Source organism: Oncorhynchus kisutch, unplaced genomic scaffold, assembly GCF_002021735.2.
Source record: "Oncorhynchus kisutch isolate 150728-3 unplaced genomic scaffold, Okis_V2 scaffold3880, whole genome shotgun sequence".
NCBI classification, from domain to species: Eukaryota; Metazoa; Chordata; class Actinopteri; order Salmoniformes; family Salmonidae; genus Oncorhynchus; species Oncorhynchus kisutch.
This window is the reverse complement of record NW_022265825.1, coordinates 1-19,919: the sequence shown is the minus strand read 5'-3', so window position 1 is coordinate 19,919 and position 19,919 is coordinate 1. Positions and strand designations below refer to the sequence as shown.

Here is a 19,919-nt window from a genome sequence, read left to right as displayed (position 1 = left end):
CATTCATTGTGATATAAAAAGATCTTTACTTCTTATGCTTTTCCAAATGTTGCATTTGAATGCAATATGAACACAGCATCTACTGTCCATGGGCTTCAATTAAGCCTTAACAGATAGATTTTGTCTAGAGTGGGACCAACAGTTGTTGAGAACATAGTTAGCCTGGACCCTTTTTCTAGATTAAACAGTAAGGTAGTAGTTTATCTAATTCCATCTGGAATGAATGGTTATACAAGCCAGTATGTTCAGAGTTCATACATGTTGAACAATACAGTTCTCCAAATAGTCAGACAAACCTGTTTTTTCTAGATAGCATCTCATGCATTGTAGATAGCATCTTCTGCATTCTCGCCATGACCTGTGCATTATTCAAACACACGCACACGGTTGTGCACACACACCTACACATCAGGTATATCTCAGTGCCGAAATCAGATCATACTGTAGTTCCTCAACAACATGGTGTTAGGAGAGTTCATTTATCTTAAGTAGCACGATCACTAACATGTCATGAAAGTAATGACATTTTCCTGAGATTCGCAATAAAGTAGTGGAAAAAATCTGTAAGGAAAATCAGATCAATGTCAGGTTGATTAATCTGACTTGATCACTGGGTCGAGATTGTTAATATTAATACAATTAAACATTTCAATGCTCATTTAAATTAAAGTCTTGGTCCAGATATTATTCTGGACATAAAATAACAAGAAACAGGATTCTTAGGTTGGCATCTAATTTAATCATACGTTTTATTCTGAAAACGAAAAACATTGTCTGATGGGAGACTATCTGCTGGTAAGAGTGGTCTTATTCCACTTAAGGATTATATTTATTCCACTTTTACTGATATGTGATGGGATGAATGTATGAAGTATGACATTACCATTGGCTTTGAGGGGCCAGTGTTTTGGGCAACCATAGTCCTGAAGAAGACCCATAGTGGGGCCAAACATGATCATCCTAATATTCAAACATTGTATTGATCCTCATAATATTCGGACATTGGTATGATTAGCCTAATATTAAGACATGTTATTGATCATCCTAATATTTAAACATGGTGGGGAGGCAGGTAGCCTAGTGGTTAGAGTGTTGAACTTGTAACCAAAAGGTTGCTAGATCAAATCCCGAGCTGACAAGCTAAGAATCTGTTGTTCTACCCCTGAATAAGGCAGATAAACCCACTGTTCCTAGGCAATCATTGAAAATAATAATTTGTTCTTAACTGACTTGCCTAATTAAATAAAGGTTAAAAAATAAGTGGAATATTCAAACAGGTTGTTGATTACCCTAATATTCACTTGGCAGGCCATGGCAAATATAATTTGAATGAATGCATCATGCCATTAGAACAATGGTACACATGTGTATGCTGAATATTCATTAATGAAATAAATAACAACATTTATAATAATAAGCTCACAATGACGATGTGTCTCTCTTTTCCTTTGAGATTTCAGGATCCTAGTTGAGGACCATTTCAGATTAGCACTTGGATGCATTTCAAAGGTTATGACACATTATACAAGTTGCTTGTCACACCCACAGAAAAATAACTATGATGCCAACCACATGACTTTGAGGTGTGACAGTGCACCTGTCAGAATAACTTCAATTCAAAAGTTCATACACTTATCACATACATCGAAGGCAGAATAAATCATTATCAAATGACCTGTCTATGAAATAATGCCATCAGTGACATGAAGTGTCATTACTGATGAATTGTATAATGTGTCATGAAGCGCCTCCCCCAGCCGTGTGGGATGTCAATAGGATCCTGAACTTGAGGTAACCTGACACCTGACACCTGATGATGATGCTGTCCTGTATAGCGATATAAAATCTCCCAGCTCCCAAAAGAATGATTACATTCATCTGACAATTAGTAAGGGTGGTATTATGTTGAGAGAATAGCTTGTGGATTGTCTAAAAGGCTCATACTGGATTCTCTGAAGGTAAGTAGCCCACATCTGTACACATTATGTTTGTAGACTACAATATTTGGTACAACATGCTTTAAAAAAAATATATTCCATAGTTTTAATTTAGTTGTTGTTGTTGACAAAACCCCTCTTATTGTGATTCATTCATTTTAAATGTTGAACTTAGTTCCACAAGATATAAAAGCCAATATGCACTTTTTGATATGTAGCTTAACACGGTATTAGAAATGTAAAGATATTATTACTATAATACTACATTTGCCAATATTTGCAGTTTAATGGTCTCATAATGAATATTGAAAATATAAAATAATTTGAGCTGCAGTAAGAAAAGAAAGTGTTGATGAGCATTACCCTTGTACAGCGTCCCTGGCCTCCCTGTTCCGGGAAGAACCCTCCATTAAAATACATTACTGTCATTATTTGCTAAATGACATCACAGTTTATAGACGTTACACAAGTTAACTTGTATGTAAATCAAGTTTGTCTAGTTCAAAGCAGCTTAAAAACATGTACTACAACATGCATGCATACATGAAGGCCAACCTCAACTCGCCCTAGCATAGCATTCAGATTGTTTAGTACAGAAATCATTATTCACTTTTCAAAATGTACATTAACTCGTTTATTTAGGGTCCGCAAATATTCTCATATTTACTATATTGAAATTACAGTTTAAAATCGCTTTCTCTGAATTCCAGGAACGCAGCGTCTGAGTTCATTCACCATGGGGAGAGAGGATGGGGACATGCCAGACTCTCTACCAACCATCCCTGAGGGTATTGTCTGTCTCACATCATTTAAGGTCTTATTTATTAGCATAGAATTCCAAGTTAAGAGTAGATTAGAAGGAGTTGTGGTTGACTGATATAATCAGTAAGTGAAATTAAATAATTATGTACAGTCAGTACACCAAAGTGAGAGGTGTCGTTCAACCTGGTTTCAGAGCACTTCATATTATTCTCTATGTAAATCGTAAAATCAATTTAGTATGATATGTTAATTTTTGTATGGTATGTATTACTTTGTGGATGTCCATCACCCATTTTGTATGACATGTTAGGAATTACAATTTGTATTATATGTTGCGAATTAGAAAAATATCAATATGTTCCCGAATTTGCTAAAAGTATGATATGTTACGAATTCTAGCTAGGTAGCTAGGTGGCTAACTTTAGCTAGCTTGCTAGCGTTAGCTAGGCTAGGTGTAAGGTTTAGGGTTAAGGTTAGGGTTAAGTTTGAAATTAGGTTAAAGGGTTAAGGTTAGAGTTATGGTTATAGGAAGGGTAACTAAAGGGGTTGTGGTTAGTGGAAGGGTTAGCTAAAAGGATTACATTTAGTGTTAGGGGGAGGATTAGCTAACATACTAATTTGAGTGTCCCGAATGTACATTTACTATGTTATGTCTAATCAATGAGACCAGGCAGTATCATTGGATGGCAGGTAGCCTAGTGGTTAAGAGCAATGGACTAGTAAAAGAAAGGTCGTTGGTTTGAATCCCCAAGCTGACTAGGTGATAAATCTGTTCATGTGTCCTTTAGCATGGCAATTAACCTCGCTTTAAATCGCGCTGGACAAAGAGTGTCTTCTAAATGGTGTCTATGTTTAATTGATCATTGGTAATTGATTCAGAGGTATTTGCAAAAGGCTACCCCAACCTGGCCTTCCATGAGGATAAGAAGCCTCAGGAGCGGATGACAGAGGGGCAGCCAACCGTTGACACGGAACGCAAGCCAAAGAAGGGCCTCGGGTAAGCGACATTGCCATTCCTACTTTACTCCTATTACAGTGTGCTATTACTGTTAAATATATTTTGGTTTGCTCATGAATCTATGTTTCATTTTCAAGAAGGAAGAAAAAAGAACCAGCCAAAGCAGTGGGATTTTTCCAGTTGGTACGTCCTGATTTTGGTTTCAGAAATAGTAGGAAATACACACTAATCTTTTGGCAATCTGCACATACACTGTAGTATATGTCAAAATGGGATAATTTGTTACAAGTGATCATGACAAGATTCATATTCTCCAGTCATTCCAATGTCTGCTGCATTTGACTGTGGTTGTTATGTGTGTTGTGGTTGCAGTTCCGCTACGCTACTGGTTGTGAGGTGCTCCTGATGATAATCGGCCTGCTATGTGCTGCCCTCCACGGGATAGCCCTGCCCCTTATGTGTGTTGTGTTTGGACAGATGACCGACAGCTTTGTACAAAGTGGACAGCAGCTCAACCTTACAGGTACATATTCTGTTTGACAAGGTACAGATGTAGAATCTTAATTTGATCACTCTGTCGCAGGACAAGGGCTCTATTTTAACAAACCTAATGCAATGGTAAATCTAAATGCTGGCGGTAGGGCTTTAGGTTGGGGGTTTGTCGGAAAACATTTTTCTATTTTCACAACCAAACATGATTGGCGCAGTGCTGACGGTGGCGAGAAAGGGCTTAGTTTTGACGATTAAACTAGTTGTGGGTGTGTCAGGCTTGGCCCCTCACTGGCCATTCAGAAAGTGCTCAATGGCTAAATATATGGTTTATTCAAGTTGTGTATTTATGGTCTTTTATGTATCACCTTGGAATTAACTCCAATTCCAAAGTTATTATAGTGTGTTAAACAGTTTACAGAAATTAAATAACACAATGTAGACCTATCCTCTCTTTGCTAAATAGGTCAACTTGAACTTGTTTCCAGTCTTCATTGTTCTAAGTAATTGCATGGTTTCAATGTGGACATAAATACATAGCATTCACACTGATATAGGGGCTAGGCCTACTGTAAATTGCATTATGGCTGAGCATGGACATGCCAAAAGTTGTCAATAAGCTAAGGTCTAAAAAGAGAGCTAATCACATTTGAAACTAAACAACCACTTGTATTAAATAGGCAATGTCTAAATACAGTTACAGGCACCATCATTACTCCTCTCAAACTTGATCTTTTAATAAAGCTTTGGTGATTAAGATTTGTTTCCAACCCTTTTACAATCTTGACTAGCCTACTTGATTGCATTTGGCAGGACAAAAAGAAAACAGCCTTCATTGACAGAATCGGAGGCTATGCTTGGTTTTTAATCAAATAAAATGAAATGGGGGGAAAATATAGTGTTTTATGTTTTTAAATACTATGAAGGCCTATACAGGCACCAAAAGCCCATTACTCTTGTTCCATGTTCATATGGGCAGTGTGAGTCACAGCTGGATATCCGCTGTATAAATCGGTAAAACCATCTTCTGTTTGGTCTTAAATATCCCTGCCAGCACTCCCTGAAATTAGCACTTTGATCATGTTTTTAAGGACGCACCTCAAATATTTCCACCCCTCCCATCTGAGCGCAAGCAAGCTGGAACAAGACAGGGAAATGACCAATCCTTGTGCAATAGTTTAACAATAGCAGAGCGCTGGTTTTTAAGAGGTCGAAATTGCAAATGAAAGTGAGTTTGACACTAGCCCTGCCATAACGCCAGCCAAAAATAGAGCGGGTCCTTCCCAACAACGCAGCGAATGTTTACTGTTTATACTTCACCCTGTCCCCACTGCCAGAGTATCCCACTTTGTGAATGTTTTGTGTATATACTTCACCCTGTCCCCCCTGCTAGTGTATCCCACCTTGTGAATGTTTACTGTATATACTTCACCCCTCCCCACTGAGAATGTTGACTGACTCCAGCACTTCCTGGTTCTGTCAGCAATCATTGTCCTGTTTGAATGTAAATCTTTGCCCCAGCCCCCCGAGTGACACAGTGGTCTAAGGCACTGCATTGCCATGATAGGACTGTGACTGGAACGAATTGCAAAAATCGCTGAAGTTGGAGACTTATCTCCCTCACCAACTTCAAACATCAGCTATCTGAGCAGCTAACCGATCGCTGCATCTGTACATAGTCTATTGGTAAATAAGCCCACCCATTTTCACCTACCTCATCCCCATACTGTTTTTATTTATTTACTTTTCTGCTCTTTTGCACACCAATATCTCTACCTGTACATGACCATCTGATCATTTATCACTCCAGTGTTAATCTGCAAAATTGTAATCATTCGCCTACCTCATGCCTTTTGCACACATTGTATATAGACTCCCCCTTTTTTTTCTACTGTGTTATTGACTTGTTAATTGTTTACTCCATGTGTAACTCTGTGTTGTCTGTTCACACTGCTATGCTTTATCTTGGCCAGGTCGCAGTTGCAAATGAGAACTTGTTCTCAACTAGCCTACCTGGTTAAATAAAGGTGAAATAAATCTAATAAAAATAAAAATAGATGCGTCACTACAGACCCGGGTTCGATACCAGGAGACCCATGAGGTGGCGCCCAATTGGCCCAGCGTTGTCCGGGTTAGGAGAGGGTTTGGCCGGCCAGGATGTCCTTGTCCCATTGTGCTCTAGTGACTCCTTGTGGCGGGCTGGGCGCATGCACGCTGACTCGTGTCGCTAATTGTACAGTGTTTCCTCTGACACATTGGTGTGGCTGGCTTCCGGGTTAAGGAAGCAGTGTGTCAAGAAGCAGTGCGGCTTGCAGGGTTGTATTTTGAAGGATGCATGGCTCTTGACCTTCGCCTCTCCCGAGTCCATACGGGAGTTGCAACGAGTTACACTAACTATCAATTGGATATCACAAAATTGGGGTAAAAAGTACACCCCCAAAAATATCTTTGCCCCAGTCTAAGATAATTTACACTCTGAAGCATGTTCACAACAAGGATTTGGCTCTATTTATTGTTCCCTCTATCCAGTCTCACAGTCCCTGCCACTTAAAAGCTTCACGGTAGGGATGGTGTTAAATAGGTGATGAGCTGTGCATGTTTTTCTCTTATGATCTCAGTCTTTCATGTCCCTTTTTTTTGCAAACTCCAACTGTCATGTTCTTTTTTCTCAGGAGTGGCTTCCATCTGGCCACTCTCCCATAAAGCCTAGATTGGTGAAGTGCTGTAGAGACTCTTGTCCTTCTGGCAGCTTCTCCCATCTCAGCCAAGGAAAGGGAAAGGGGATCTCTAGTCAGTTGCACAACTGTTGTCTTCTGCATTTAACCCAACCCTTCTGAATCAGAGAGGTGCGGGGGGCTGCTTTAATCGATGTCATTGGCTCTCGGGGAGCAGTCAGTGGGCAAGACAAGATATTTAAGTGCCTTTGAACAGGGTATGGTAGTAGGTGTCAGGCACACCGGTTTGTGTCAAGAACTGAAACGCTGCTGGTATCCCATGTGTATCAAGATTGGCCCACCACCCAAATGACATCCAGCCAATTTGACACAACTGTGGGAAGCATTGGAGTCAACATGGGCCAGCATCCCTGTGGAACGCTGTCGACACCTTGTAGAGTCCATGCCCCGATGAATTGAGGCTGTTTTGAGAGCAAAAGAGCCCTTCAGGTCTTACTCAGACTGGCTACGGAGAGTGTGATCACACAGTCATCCGGAACAGGAGGTGATCTCATACATGGTTCAGTGTTGCTTTCCTCGAAGCGAGCATAGAAGTATAGTGTTATGGTCATATTTGCAGAAATGGAGGGCAAGGGAGAGCTTTGTATGTATCTTTCTTTGTGGAGTAAAGGTGATTTTGTTTTTTTCACCTCTAGTTGCACAGGTGACATGCTGGTAGGATTTCAGTTTTCCAGCATTAAAATCACCATCCACTAGGAGCGCTGCCTCTGGGTGAGCATTTTCTTGTTTGCTTATGGTCCTATACAGCTTGTTGATTGCGGTCTTAGTGCCAGCATCGTTTTGGTATTTGACATTTATTAGGATCTCCATTAGCCGCTGCAGAAGCATCCGCTACTCTTCCTGGGGTCCACATGAAACATACTAACATCATACATAGTACAGCACATTATTAGTCAAGGACTGAAATGCATACATTTGAAACATCACACATAGCCTATGTATCAGTACATACACACAATATCTAGATCTAAACAGTGCAATTAATATTACAATACAAAATATATAAAATGGCTGTGCAGCAAGGTGTTCTTTTACCTGTTTTTTAAACTGATTTTATTGCTAGCTTGAGTTACCTGGAGTGGCAGAGAGTTCCATGTAGTCACAGCTCTATTTAATACTGTACGTTTCCCAGCCTCTGTTCTGGACCTGGGGACTGAGAAGAAACCTCTGGTTCATGTCTTGTGTTGTACTTGTGTTGTACCGATGAGTGTCCGAACTGTGTTCCAACTGCTTGAACAAACAGTTCAGTATCTTCAACACATCAATACCTTGCAATACCTTGTCAGGTGTTTTAACCATTAAAGGGTGCTCTTCTATTCTTGGGTAGCGGAATTACCTTTGCCTCCCTCCATGTCTGAGGGCACACACCGTCTTCTAGGCTTGTGGTGTTAAATCCACAGCTATCTTGGTAAATAGTATAGTCTACAGCTTATCACAAGGTATTCTTAGTCAGGTGAGCAGAACCTCGAGACTTCCTTAATATCACTCACCAGCTGTTGTTAACAGAGACACTCACCTCCCCCTTGATCTTACCTGAGCTAGATGTATATTATCCGTGTCCTTGTTCAGCCACGACTCTAAGAAACATAGGATATTACAGTTCTTCAGGTTCCATTGATAGGATAGTCTCGAAAAGAGCTTGTCCAGTTTGTTCTCTTGCACGTTCGCTAACAGAACAGAGGGTAGAGGCAGTTTATGTATTCATCTATGTACAATCGTGGCCAAAAGATTTGAGAATGACACAAATGTTAATTTTCACAAAGTTTGCTGCTTCAGTGTCTTTAGATATTTTTGTCAGATGTTACTATGGAATACTGAAGTATAATTACAAGCATTTCATAAGTGTCAAAGGCTTTTATTGACAAGTACATGAAGTTGATGCAAAGAGTCAACATTTGCAGTGTTGACCCTTCTTTTTCAAGACCTCTGCAATCTGCCCTGGCATGAACAATACAAAGGTATTGTTCGTCACCAAACTGTTCCTGGATGGTTGGGAGAAGTTGCTCTCGGAGGATGTGTTGGTACCATTCTTTATTCATGGCTGTGTTCTTAGGTAAATTTGTGAGTGAGCCCACTCCCTTGGCTGAGAAGCAACCCCACACATGAATGGTCTCAGGATGCTTTACTGTTGGCATGACACAGGACTGATGGTAGCGCTCACATTGTCTTCTCCGGACAAGCTTTTTTCCAGATGCCCCAAAAAATCAGAAAGGGGATTCTTCAGAGAAAGTGACTTTACCCCAGTCCTCAGCAGTCCAATCTCTGTACATTTGACAGAATATCAGTCTGTCCCTGATGTTTTTCCTGGAGAGAAGTGGCTTCTTTGCTGCCCTTCTTGACACCAGGCCATCCTCCAAAAGTCTTTGCCTCACTGTGCGTGCAGATGCACTCACACCTGCCTGCTGCTATTCCTGAGTAAGCTCTGTACTGGTGGTGCCCCTATCCCGCAGCTGAATCAACTTTAGGAGACAGTCCTGGTGCTTGCTGGACTTTCTTGGGCGTCCTGAAGCCTTCTTCACAACAATTGAACCGCTCTCCTTGAAATTCTTGATGATCCGATAAATGGTTGCTTTAGGTGCAATCTTACTGGCAGCAATATCCTTGCCTGTGAAGCCTTTTTTGTGCAAGGCAATGATGATGGCAATGTTTCCTTGCAGGTAACCATGGTTGACCGAGGAAGAACAATGATTCCAAGCACCACCCACCGAACTTCCAGTCTGTTATTTGAACTCAATCAGCATGACAGAAAAAAAAGAGCTTCACAAAGTCAACAGATCTCCAGCCTTGTCCTCGTCAACACTCACACCTGTGTTAACGATTCACTGAATCCCTGACATGATGTCAGCTGGTCCTTTTGTGGCAGGGCTGAAAATGCAGTGGAAATGTTTTTTGGGTATTCCGTTCATTTGCATGGCAAAGAGGGACTTTGGAATGAATTACAATTCATCTGATCACTCTTCATAACATTCTGGAGTATATGCAAATTGCCATCATACAAACTGAGGCAACAGACTTTGTGAAAATTAAAATTTTCTGTCATTCTCAAAACTTTTGGCCACGACTGTAGTTTTGTCAGGGTGCCCGCACGTCGGCCTGTCTTGCACTTTCTCCTCCGAGTGCAGAGGATTAGGGTCTGGTCCGGGGTGAAAAGTATGTCCTGCACCGCCAACTGGTTGAAGTAGAAATCCTCATCCAATACGAGATTAGTTATTGCTGTTCTGATGTCCAGAAGCTCTTTTTGGTCATAGCAAACCATGGAGGAACCATTATGTACAAAAAAGTTTAGATCAGCACAATGGAGTTTGTTTCTGGTCTCAGTTTCAGGAATGGCTGAAAAATTATTACATTTACCTAAAATTAACTCGGCTATTTGCACTGTTGGGAGATTTGGAAAGTCAATCATTCAACAACATTATAATAATTTTTGTGAAAATATTCATCTTTAACTTACAATCTTTGGATACTATGTCATTAGAAAGGTTCAAAATTCATATAAGACATCACAGCACAGTCTAAAGATATATGGCACATGGAAATCAAAAGAGGATGGTCTTACGGAGATACATTTAGGTGGGCTGGACTGAGAGTAGCAGAGGGGTGAGATTAAAACGCTTATGATCAGTGATAGTTATTACTGAAAACACTATATAGATGTCTGAGTACATATCCAGTATCTATCCAAAATGTAATGTGTATAATCCAGAAACAGATATATTTGTTGTGTAATTACTGTGTATAAAAGTACCATGTATGACTGCAGCTGGTTCAGAAAATAACCATTTATGCAGGGTTAACAGCAACAAAACAAGTTATCCTTAGTGCTTCGATTACCCCTGGAATCTTCTCACCACAAACATGGTTATCATATTTTCAAGATAATGTTTGTATTGAGCGATCCGTGGCTGTGATAAACAATGCTCGGGCAAATACAGTTGATGCATGGGATGTATTATGTAAAACTGTATTCGATATCAACAACTCTTGACCAAGCAACAGACCTACAATGTGAGTGGTGGGACGACATTTTATTTTCTGAGAATAATATAGAACATATTGTATTATAAACTCTACTTCCTTCCTATGAAATGTCATATTGTGTACTCAAATAATTGACTCCTGACGGTATGTAAATAGTTTTTTGATCATAAAAAAAATTGCCATGTATGTAAAACATGTGTAAAATGTATATGTAGTAACAAAAAAGAGCATCAAACACAAGGGGATATGCAAAAAAAAAACACACTAAACAGCAGAGTTGGTCAGGAACTAGTAAAACGGCCGCTATCCAATCCAGCACCATTCAATGCCCATTCATTATAATCCACATGTCCTGTTGCTGCAGGATTATTTTCCTGCTGTAGCAAACTGGCTCAAATTAAGATTTTACATCTGTGTATTGGCTATAAAGTGCAGGGATCCTTTGTGGCCATGCATTACAGTGAGATACATATGTGATTATTTCTATTATGGGTTGCATTGTTTAGGCATATCTTCATGTATAATGGTGATTTGTGGATTATGTTTTATACTACACATATCATATGTTAGGCACGCCAGATTGTGAACATTGACTACTGGTATTGTCATTTCTCCATAGCCAATTTCACTGTGGAGGAGATCAGCGCTTTATTGAACTCAACTGACGGATGTATTCAAATTCCTGGAGTTGATATAGAGGCTCTAATGACTCGGCAAGTGATAATGAGTACAATAGATAACAGACACACATTATCAATATATTATATCATAAATATATCCTCATGTAAATACAATGTGGCTTTTATTTATGATTATAAACTGGGTGGGTCGAGCCCTGAATGCTGATTGGCCCGACAGCCGTGGTATATTAGACCGTATACCACGGGTATGACAAATGTATTTTTACTTATCTAATTACATTGGTAACCAGTTTATAATAGCAATAAGGCACTGGGGTTTGTGGTATATGGCCAATATACCACGGCTAAGGGCTGTATCCAGGCACTCTGCATTGCATCGTGCATAAGAACAGGCCATATAACCCACGCCCCCATTGCTTATTGCTTAAAAACATACTGTGTGATACATACATTTGAATTTCCAGACATGCCTATTACTTCATTGGGATCGGTTGTGCTGTGTTCCTGCTGGGGACCTTTCAGGTGATGTTGTTCTTGTTGACAGCCACCAAACAGACCAAACGGATCAGGGAGAAATACTTCCATGCCATCCTCCACCAACAGATGTCCTGGTTTGATACACACCAGATAGGAGTTCTCAACGTCAGGTTAACAGAGTGAGTTTGATACATTGGATGAATGATTGGGATTTATTTTTTTATCAAAGACAATGTCATATTGTATTTATATGATCACATTGAGCAACTACAGATTGTTTCAATAATGTCAATTATTATAATATATATAATTGAATACTTTGACTTTCTACAGTGACATCAACACAATCAACGAAGGCCTTGGAGACAAGATCTGTGTGTTCGTGCAGTTCTTCTGCACCTTCTTGTCAGGGTTCATCATTGGTTTCATCTTCGGCTGGAAGCTAACCCTCGTCATCCTGGCCGTCAGTCCTCTCCTGGCAGGATCAGCTGCCGTCTGGTCCAAAGTAAGACTACCAATGATCTGCAAAGACAAAAGCTTAATCCCAAATGGTACCCTATTTCCTATATAGTGCACTACTTGAAAGTAATAGACTATATAGGGAATAAGGTGCCATATTGTTTTCATATGTGTCACTAAACAGTGGTTGCATCACTACTCTTGTGCCCAATCCCAAATCCACCCCTAGTTTATACTTATCCAATCCTCTCAGTTTTTCACAATCACATTTCTTTTATAAAGACATTTTTACATCATCATTGTAAGATACCGTATTCATGTTTGTATTTGATTTCAGATACTTGCCACCCTGACCAGTAAGGAGCTGTCTGCCTATGCCAAAGCAGGGGCGGTAGCTGAAGAGATACTGGTGGCTATCAGGACAGTTGTGGCTTTCAATGGACAGAAGAAAGCTGTGGAAAGGTTAGTCAGTTATTAACTAATTCATGTGTTGCATAAAACAGTGGATCTTTCCATAATTATTAATATGATCTACCAAAATCAAGACACATTCCCCTATTTAGGCATGTCTTCTATATATTTTAGGTATGAAAGAAACTTGGAGGAGGCTAAAAACTTTGGAATAAAGAAGGCCATCACCACTAACGTGTCCATGGGCTTCACCCAGTTTGTCATATTTGGGACGTACGCCTTGGCTTTCTGGTACGGGACCAAGCTCTCTGTAGACGAGCCTGAAAACTACACCATTGGAAAGACCATTACAGTAAGCTTTTATGGAAGATTTTAAGTAAGAATTTACTATTTTCCAACAGATGCATTTACATTTTATTGTGAAGAGGCCTCTGCAATGTCTTCACACCTGTTACTCTGTCTGATATTAATATAATTCCTTTCTTCATTACATTCTTTGTTGCTGCTATTTTTAGGTCTTCTTCTCAGTGATGATTGGGGCGTTCTCTTTGGGCCAGGGTGCGCCTAACTTGGAAGCCATCGCCAAAGCCCGGGGTGCTGCCTATGAAGTCTACAATACCATTGACCAGGTACCGGAAGTATTCAGTTTAACGCCTGAATCACCATAGCACTGACTCGTATGAACTCACTCTAACTCACTCAGAACAACATGATCTCAAGAACTCAAGTCGAATTTAGACATTTGTCCTACTGCCGCGGTTGATGAGTTGATTTGTTTGTCATAGCCGCGGCCCATAGACAGCAGTTCAAAGGAAGGTCACAAACCAGACTGTGTGAGAGGAGACATTGAATTCAAGAACATCCACTTCAGCTACCCCTCCAGGAAAGATGTCAAAGTAAGTAGTGGATTTGAATCGAACCAGATCCAGACACTAACCTGTCTCCAAATGATTTGAAAAATGCACAATAAGGAAGAAGCTAAGTTGAATTTTCAGTTTCCAGTTGGATTAGCAAAAACAAAATGACAAGCCGTACAATTGTAAAATGACAGGTAAAAATACATGTTAAATACGTTGTGGGATGTGTTCCCTGTCGCTGTAGATTCTTCAAGGAGTGAATCTGACAGTGCCTCGTGGGAAGACCATAGCTCTGGTTGGAGCCAGTGGATGTGGGAAGAGCACCACCATTCAGCTACTGCAGCGCTTTTATGATCCAGACTCAGGAGAGGTATGAACAAATCTGATCAAAGTTTATTCAAAGTGTGTTTAAAGTGCATTTGATGAGCCCGTCCTCCAATAGCTCCACCCACCAGCCTCCAGTGAAGGACTCACATGCTTTATGATCCAACCTCAGGAGAGGTATGCAGTACACGAGCGCATTACAGTTCAAACACCTGACCCATAGTGCATACAGAGACTCACATGCACACACATGTGTAATGGACACACAAACATTCACTCACGTACACTCATTCCCAAGTTCTGGTTTATCAGGTTTAGTGTTGAATTCAGTTCAGTAAAAAGTCAAATAGTATTGTAGTGCCCTCTTGTGTAATGTTGGTATATAATTTGTCAGAAACGCGGTTGGTTTTGTTTGCATAGCTGAGGGTGGTAGGGGTGCTGAGGCTGCTGCAGCACCCCCTGATAAATCAAAATAAGAAATTAATAACAACAATAATAATAAACAACATTCCCACCTTTATTACTCCTGTATGAGCATAGAAAATACTTTTGCATGCCTAATGAATATGACCCTGGTTTGTTGACAGATTACCCTGGATGGTCGGGACATCCGGACCCTGAATGTGAAGTGGCTGAGGGAGAATATGGGTATCGTCAGTCAGGAACCTGTGCTATTCGGAACAACCATTGCAGAAAACATCCGCTATGGCAGAGAGGATGCCACAGATGAGGACATCGAACGGGCCGTGAGGGAGGCCAACGCGTACGACTTCATCTCCAAACTCCCCGATGTACGTGGGGATACTGACAAATGAGTACATACAATGGCTTCAGTGTTTCACATGTATTATACATTACATGATCTATGGTGTACAAATGATTTGAAGTGAGTAGGACAGCAGATGTTGTTTCTATGGCGACTGTGTGGGATATGAAATGTTTTTTTAAATTTGTTTTGAAATTGTATACAGTGTAAGGAAATGGCCTAATAGTGATGTTATCCAAATGGACTAATAGTGATGATGTTATCCAAATGGACTAATAGTGATGATGTTATCCAAATGGACTAATAGTGATGATGTTATCCAAATGGACTAATAGTGATGATGTTATCCAAATGGACTAATAGTGATGATGTTATCCAAATGGACTAATAGTGATGATGTTATCCAAATGGACAAGATTATTTCATCTCCATCCCATTTCATGTGGCGTTAACAGAAGCTGAACACCATGGTGGGGGAGCGGGGAGCCCAGCTCAGTGGAGGACAGAAGCAGAGGATAGCTATCGCCCGGGCCCTGGTCAAAAACCCGAAGATCCTCCTGCTGGACGAGGCCACCTCCGCCCTGGACACCCAGAGTGAGTCGGTCGTTCAGGCCGCTCTGGATAAGGTCAGTACCCTCCCTGAGGACCAGACCAATGGTTAAGGTTGTTCGCAAACCTGCTTTTGCGCAACCTAATAGCCTGATTCAATTTGTTTGACTGCAGCCTTGCAAGTTCACGTTTGCAGCAGTTGACAAACGTCAAGAATCAGAGTGAATCCATGAGATCCTGTTGGAATCCATCTCAGCGAAAATGAAGACGTAATGAAAAAAATTATTTGGAACAAATGATGGCAATATTGTCTCCTCCCATTCCCATAGGCCAGAGCGGGCCGCACCACAATAGTGATCGCCCACCGCCTGTCCACCATCAGAACAGCTGACGTGATCGCTGGCTTCAGCAACGGAGAGGTGGTGGAGCAGGGAACACACAGGGAACTCATGGCCAAGAAGGGGGTTTACTACTCTCTGGTCATGCAGCAGGTACTGTATCACGCTCACTGCATCCCAAATGGCACCCTATTCCCTTTATAGTGCACTGCTTTTGACCACCAGGGCCCCAACTCTGCCTCAACAGTAGAATCAGCCAACGTCTAAATCATGTTGATCAGAGTCATATTTAGAGACGTATATCATCAGTATCAGAGCAATATACCTTATCAAGCCTGTTTCTATATGAATAATGATCAGTAATAAACAGGCTCTGTGTGTAACATGTTCAAATCCACTATCACACCTTGTCTGTTCAGAGTCAAGGGAAGCCAGAGGAAGATGAAGAGGACCCTGTGGAAGAGGACAACCCTCCTAAATATGAGGATCTGGATTCGGTCCTATATGACTCATCTGACATGGATGAGCTGGAAGTGGGAAACGAGGAAGGAATAGAAAATGGCGGCTTTGAAAAGAACTCAATCAGCAGCGGCCGTGTGGAAATGAAACCAACCAGGAGGAAATCTAAGAAGTCCAAGAAGGACAAGAAGGTACTATTACATAGATAATCCTTTATGACGTCCTTTATGTGTTATATAGGAACATGGCTTTGTTATAGTGCTATTGCTAAACTATCATCATACCTATTATATAATGAATGGTATATATGAATGGTATATATGAATGGTGTATATATGTAATGAATGGTGTATATGAATGGTATATATGAATGGTATATATGAATGGTGTATATATGTAATGAATGGTGTATATATATAATGAATGGTATATATGAATGGTATATATGAATGGTATATATATGTAATGAATGGTGTATATATGTAATGAATGGTGTATATATGTAATGAATGGTATATATGAATGGTATATATGAATGGTGTATATATGTAATGAATGGTGTATATGAATGGTATATATGAATGGTATATATGAATGGTGTATATATGTAATGAATGAATGGTGTATATGAATGGTATATATGAATGGTATATATGAATGGTGTATATATGTAATGAATGGTGTATATATGTAATGAATGGTGTATATATATAATGAATGGTTTATAATGTATGGTGAATATAATGTATGGTGAATATAATGTATGGTGAATATAATGTATGGTGTATATAATGTATGGTTTATAATGTATGGTGTATATAATGAAAGGTTTATAATGTATGGTTGCATTCATTTACATTTGAGTTATTTAGCAGAAGCTCTTACCTTGAGCGACTTACAGAAGCAATTAGGTTTAAGTGCCTTGCTCAAAGGCATATCGACAGATTTTTCACCTAGTCGGCTCGGGGATTCGAACCTGCCACCCTACTGTATATAGTGATAGTTCATTGTCATCAGAAATAAGATCTGTTACATCATGTTGGTCCTTGGTCATTTAGTTTTGTCATTGATGACAATGTTTGATGACAGAAGGAAAATAAACCAGATGAAGCTCCAGACATCCCCTTCACCAGAATCCTGGCCTTGAACAAGCCCGAGTGGCCGTACATGTTGGTAGGAACCCTGTCTAGCTTGGTGGGGGGAGCCGTTTATCCCTGTGTCGCCATCATCTTCGCCAAGATCATTGGGGTAAGTGTTTCACAAGACCACCTCCTTGTGTTCATAATATGAAGCATTGTTAAATACTGCAGAGACCATTCACATTTCCTAGGTGTCTTCATTGAGTTTGATTAAAACGAGGTGGTCTAATTTTTCCACATCATTTATTTGATGGTCGTTGGTTGGAGCGTTTTGGGTCTTATTTTCCAAAGCAGCCTTTTCATTTTCTGTTGTTATCTATTTTGGGGGGTTCTCTCCACCCCGTGACCTTCTCTAGGTGTTTTCCGAGGTTGACCCGGAAGTCAAACGACAGAAAACCATGATGTTTTCCCTGCTCTTCCTTCTCATCGGAGGAGTGGCTTTGTCACCTACTTCTTAAAGGTTTTCTAATTTATAGATCTAAACTGTGTCCAAAATGGCAACCTATGCCCTATACAGTGCACTATCTCAAACCTTTAATATGTTGTGGGTATGTCTGGTTGGGTACATTTCTGCTGTGTGTTCTATGTTTCAGGGTTACATGTTTGGAAAGTCAGGAGAGCTTCTTACCATGAGGCTGAGGAGGCAGGTATTCCATGCCATGATGAGACAGGTAGGATGAACTGTCATGCGGGAACATATATACTTCAGCAATTGTACATACATTTAAAAAGACTGACTAGTCATTGCTAATTTACTTTACTGTATTGATAATACCAGCAAAAGGACGATGCTGAAATGCCACTTTGTGATGTTTTGCCTCAGAACCTTGCTAAAATGCGATTCTGACTGCCACTTCGCAGTGTTCTGCCTCAGAACCTTGCTAAAATTAAGATTCTGAACTGCCACTTTTCAGTGTTCTGCCTCAGAACCTTGCTAAAATTAAGATTCTGAACTGCCACTTTGCAGTGTTCTGCCTCAGAACCTTGCTAAAATTAAGATTCTGAACTGCCACTTTGCAGTGTCTGCCTCAGAACCCTTGCTAAAATTGCGATTCTGAACTGCCACTTTGCAGTGTTCTGCCTCAGAACCTTGCTAAAATTAAGATTCTGAACTGCCACTTTGCAGTGTTCTGCCTCAGAACCTTGCTAAAATGCATTCCTTACAGGAGATTGGATGGTTTGATGACAACAACAATGCAGTGGGAGTTTTAACCACCAGATTGGCCACCGATGCATCTCTGGTTAAAGGGGTAAAGCACAATGCTCTGATTTACACATTGAGGATACCGATCCAAATCTATCACATCAAGTCCATGTCAATTCAGACTCATTCTACTGTACAAATCTTTAAAATGTCTACCTGTACATATGCTGTACATTTACAGTTGCGTTCTTTAGAGTTGCAATGTCTGATAATGGATGGAACCTACTTGTTTCCTCTCTCTCCTCACCACCAGGCGACTGGGTCTAGGTTGGGTCTGGCCACCAACACAGTCTGTGCTCTCACCATCGCCATTGTGGTGGCCTTCATCCACAGCTGGCAGCTCACCCTCCTATCCTCGCCTGTGTGCCCTTCCTCATTGGAGCCAACTTCATTCAGATGAGGGCCATGGCAGGCCACGCCTCCAAAGACCAGGGTGCCCTGGAGCAGTCTGGGAAGGTTAACATCAACTTTCTATTGCAATTGGGGTTTGCAAATGTTTCCAAAATTCTCTAGTAATCCCAGTTCTAGGTTTTCCGGAATCAGGAGGGAATAAGCAGAAAATCAGGGAAACTTTAGAACAGGATATCTGGATAACCAGGGAATTTCAGGAAGGTTACTGCTATTATGCAACCCTAATTACAAGGCACTTTGAGACAGTGGGCTATATCAGTGTGTGATACCATGTGTTCAAATAAAACGTCAATAAATCTTTATTCATCTTTGGTAGATATCTACAGAGACCGTTGAAAACTTCAAGACAGTTGTTGGATTGACACGGGAGGATGTCTTCTTTCACAGTTCATGGACAGTCTAGAAAGACCATACCAGTAAGAGTACAGTTATTCACTTTGTTATAGACTCAGCTTTTGGATTGTTTGACCTTATGACCTACAGTCAAGTACTGATTAGATTTCAACTGAATTACATCAGGAACGGTTGGTGAAGGCTCCCATCTACGGACTAACATTTGCCGTTGCCCAAGCAATCCCTTACATGGTCAATGCTGCAATCTTCCGCTTTGGGTCCTGGCTTATTGCTCACTGTCACACAGAATATGAAAATGTTTTCCTGTGAGTATACATTCTGGTACTGTTATATCTAAAATGAATACATTCACACCAGGGTTGGGGTACATTCCATTTACATTCAATTCAGGAAGTACACTGAAATTCCAAATCCAGTTGTTTCAATGCTTTTCAATGAGGAAAATGTGGTGTTGGAATTGGGTTTTGAATTGAATGCAATTGAAATGGAATGTACCCAACCCTGACTAGAACCCTTGGCTGCCACATTGTCACTACACGGTAATATAAAATATAATAGTAATAATATAATTACAACATTCATTTGGTGGGTGTATATTTGTCCTATTTCACACATGTGTATTAATGCACATGTGTGTTTTTGCATATCCCAAATCTCCCTGAGACAGCCTC

General features: G+C 40.4%; 1 protein-coding gene across 1 annotated transcript; it reads left to right on the top strand.

Moving 5' to 3' along the window:
- Positions 1-1,827: 1,827 nt before the first annotated feature.
- Positions 1,828-19,280, top strand: LOC109900122 (ATP-dependent translocase ABCB1-like). Its single transcript, XM_031821143.1, is given in 24 exon segments — positions 1,828-1,958; positions 2,648-2,725; positions 3,579-3,696; positions 3,795-3,840; positions 4,030-4,180; positions 11,479-11,572; positions 11,965-12,156; positions 12,311-12,482; positions 12,774-12,898; positions 13,022-13,199; positions 13,363-13,476; positions 13,633-13,743; positions 13,949-14,074; positions 14,616-14,819; positions 15,250-15,420; positions 15,673-15,834; positions 16,101-16,331; positions 17,230-17,388; positions 17,636-17,714; positions 17,717-17,739; positions 17,873-17,950; positions 18,446-18,529; positions 18,737-18,939; positions 19,211-19,280. Coding segments are annotated over 22 exon segments (2,817 nt in total). The 5' UTR covers positions 1,828-1,958; positions 2,648-2,673; the 3' UTR covers positions 18,884-18,939; positions 19,211-19,280.
- Positions 19,281-19,919: the final 639 nt, after the last annotated feature.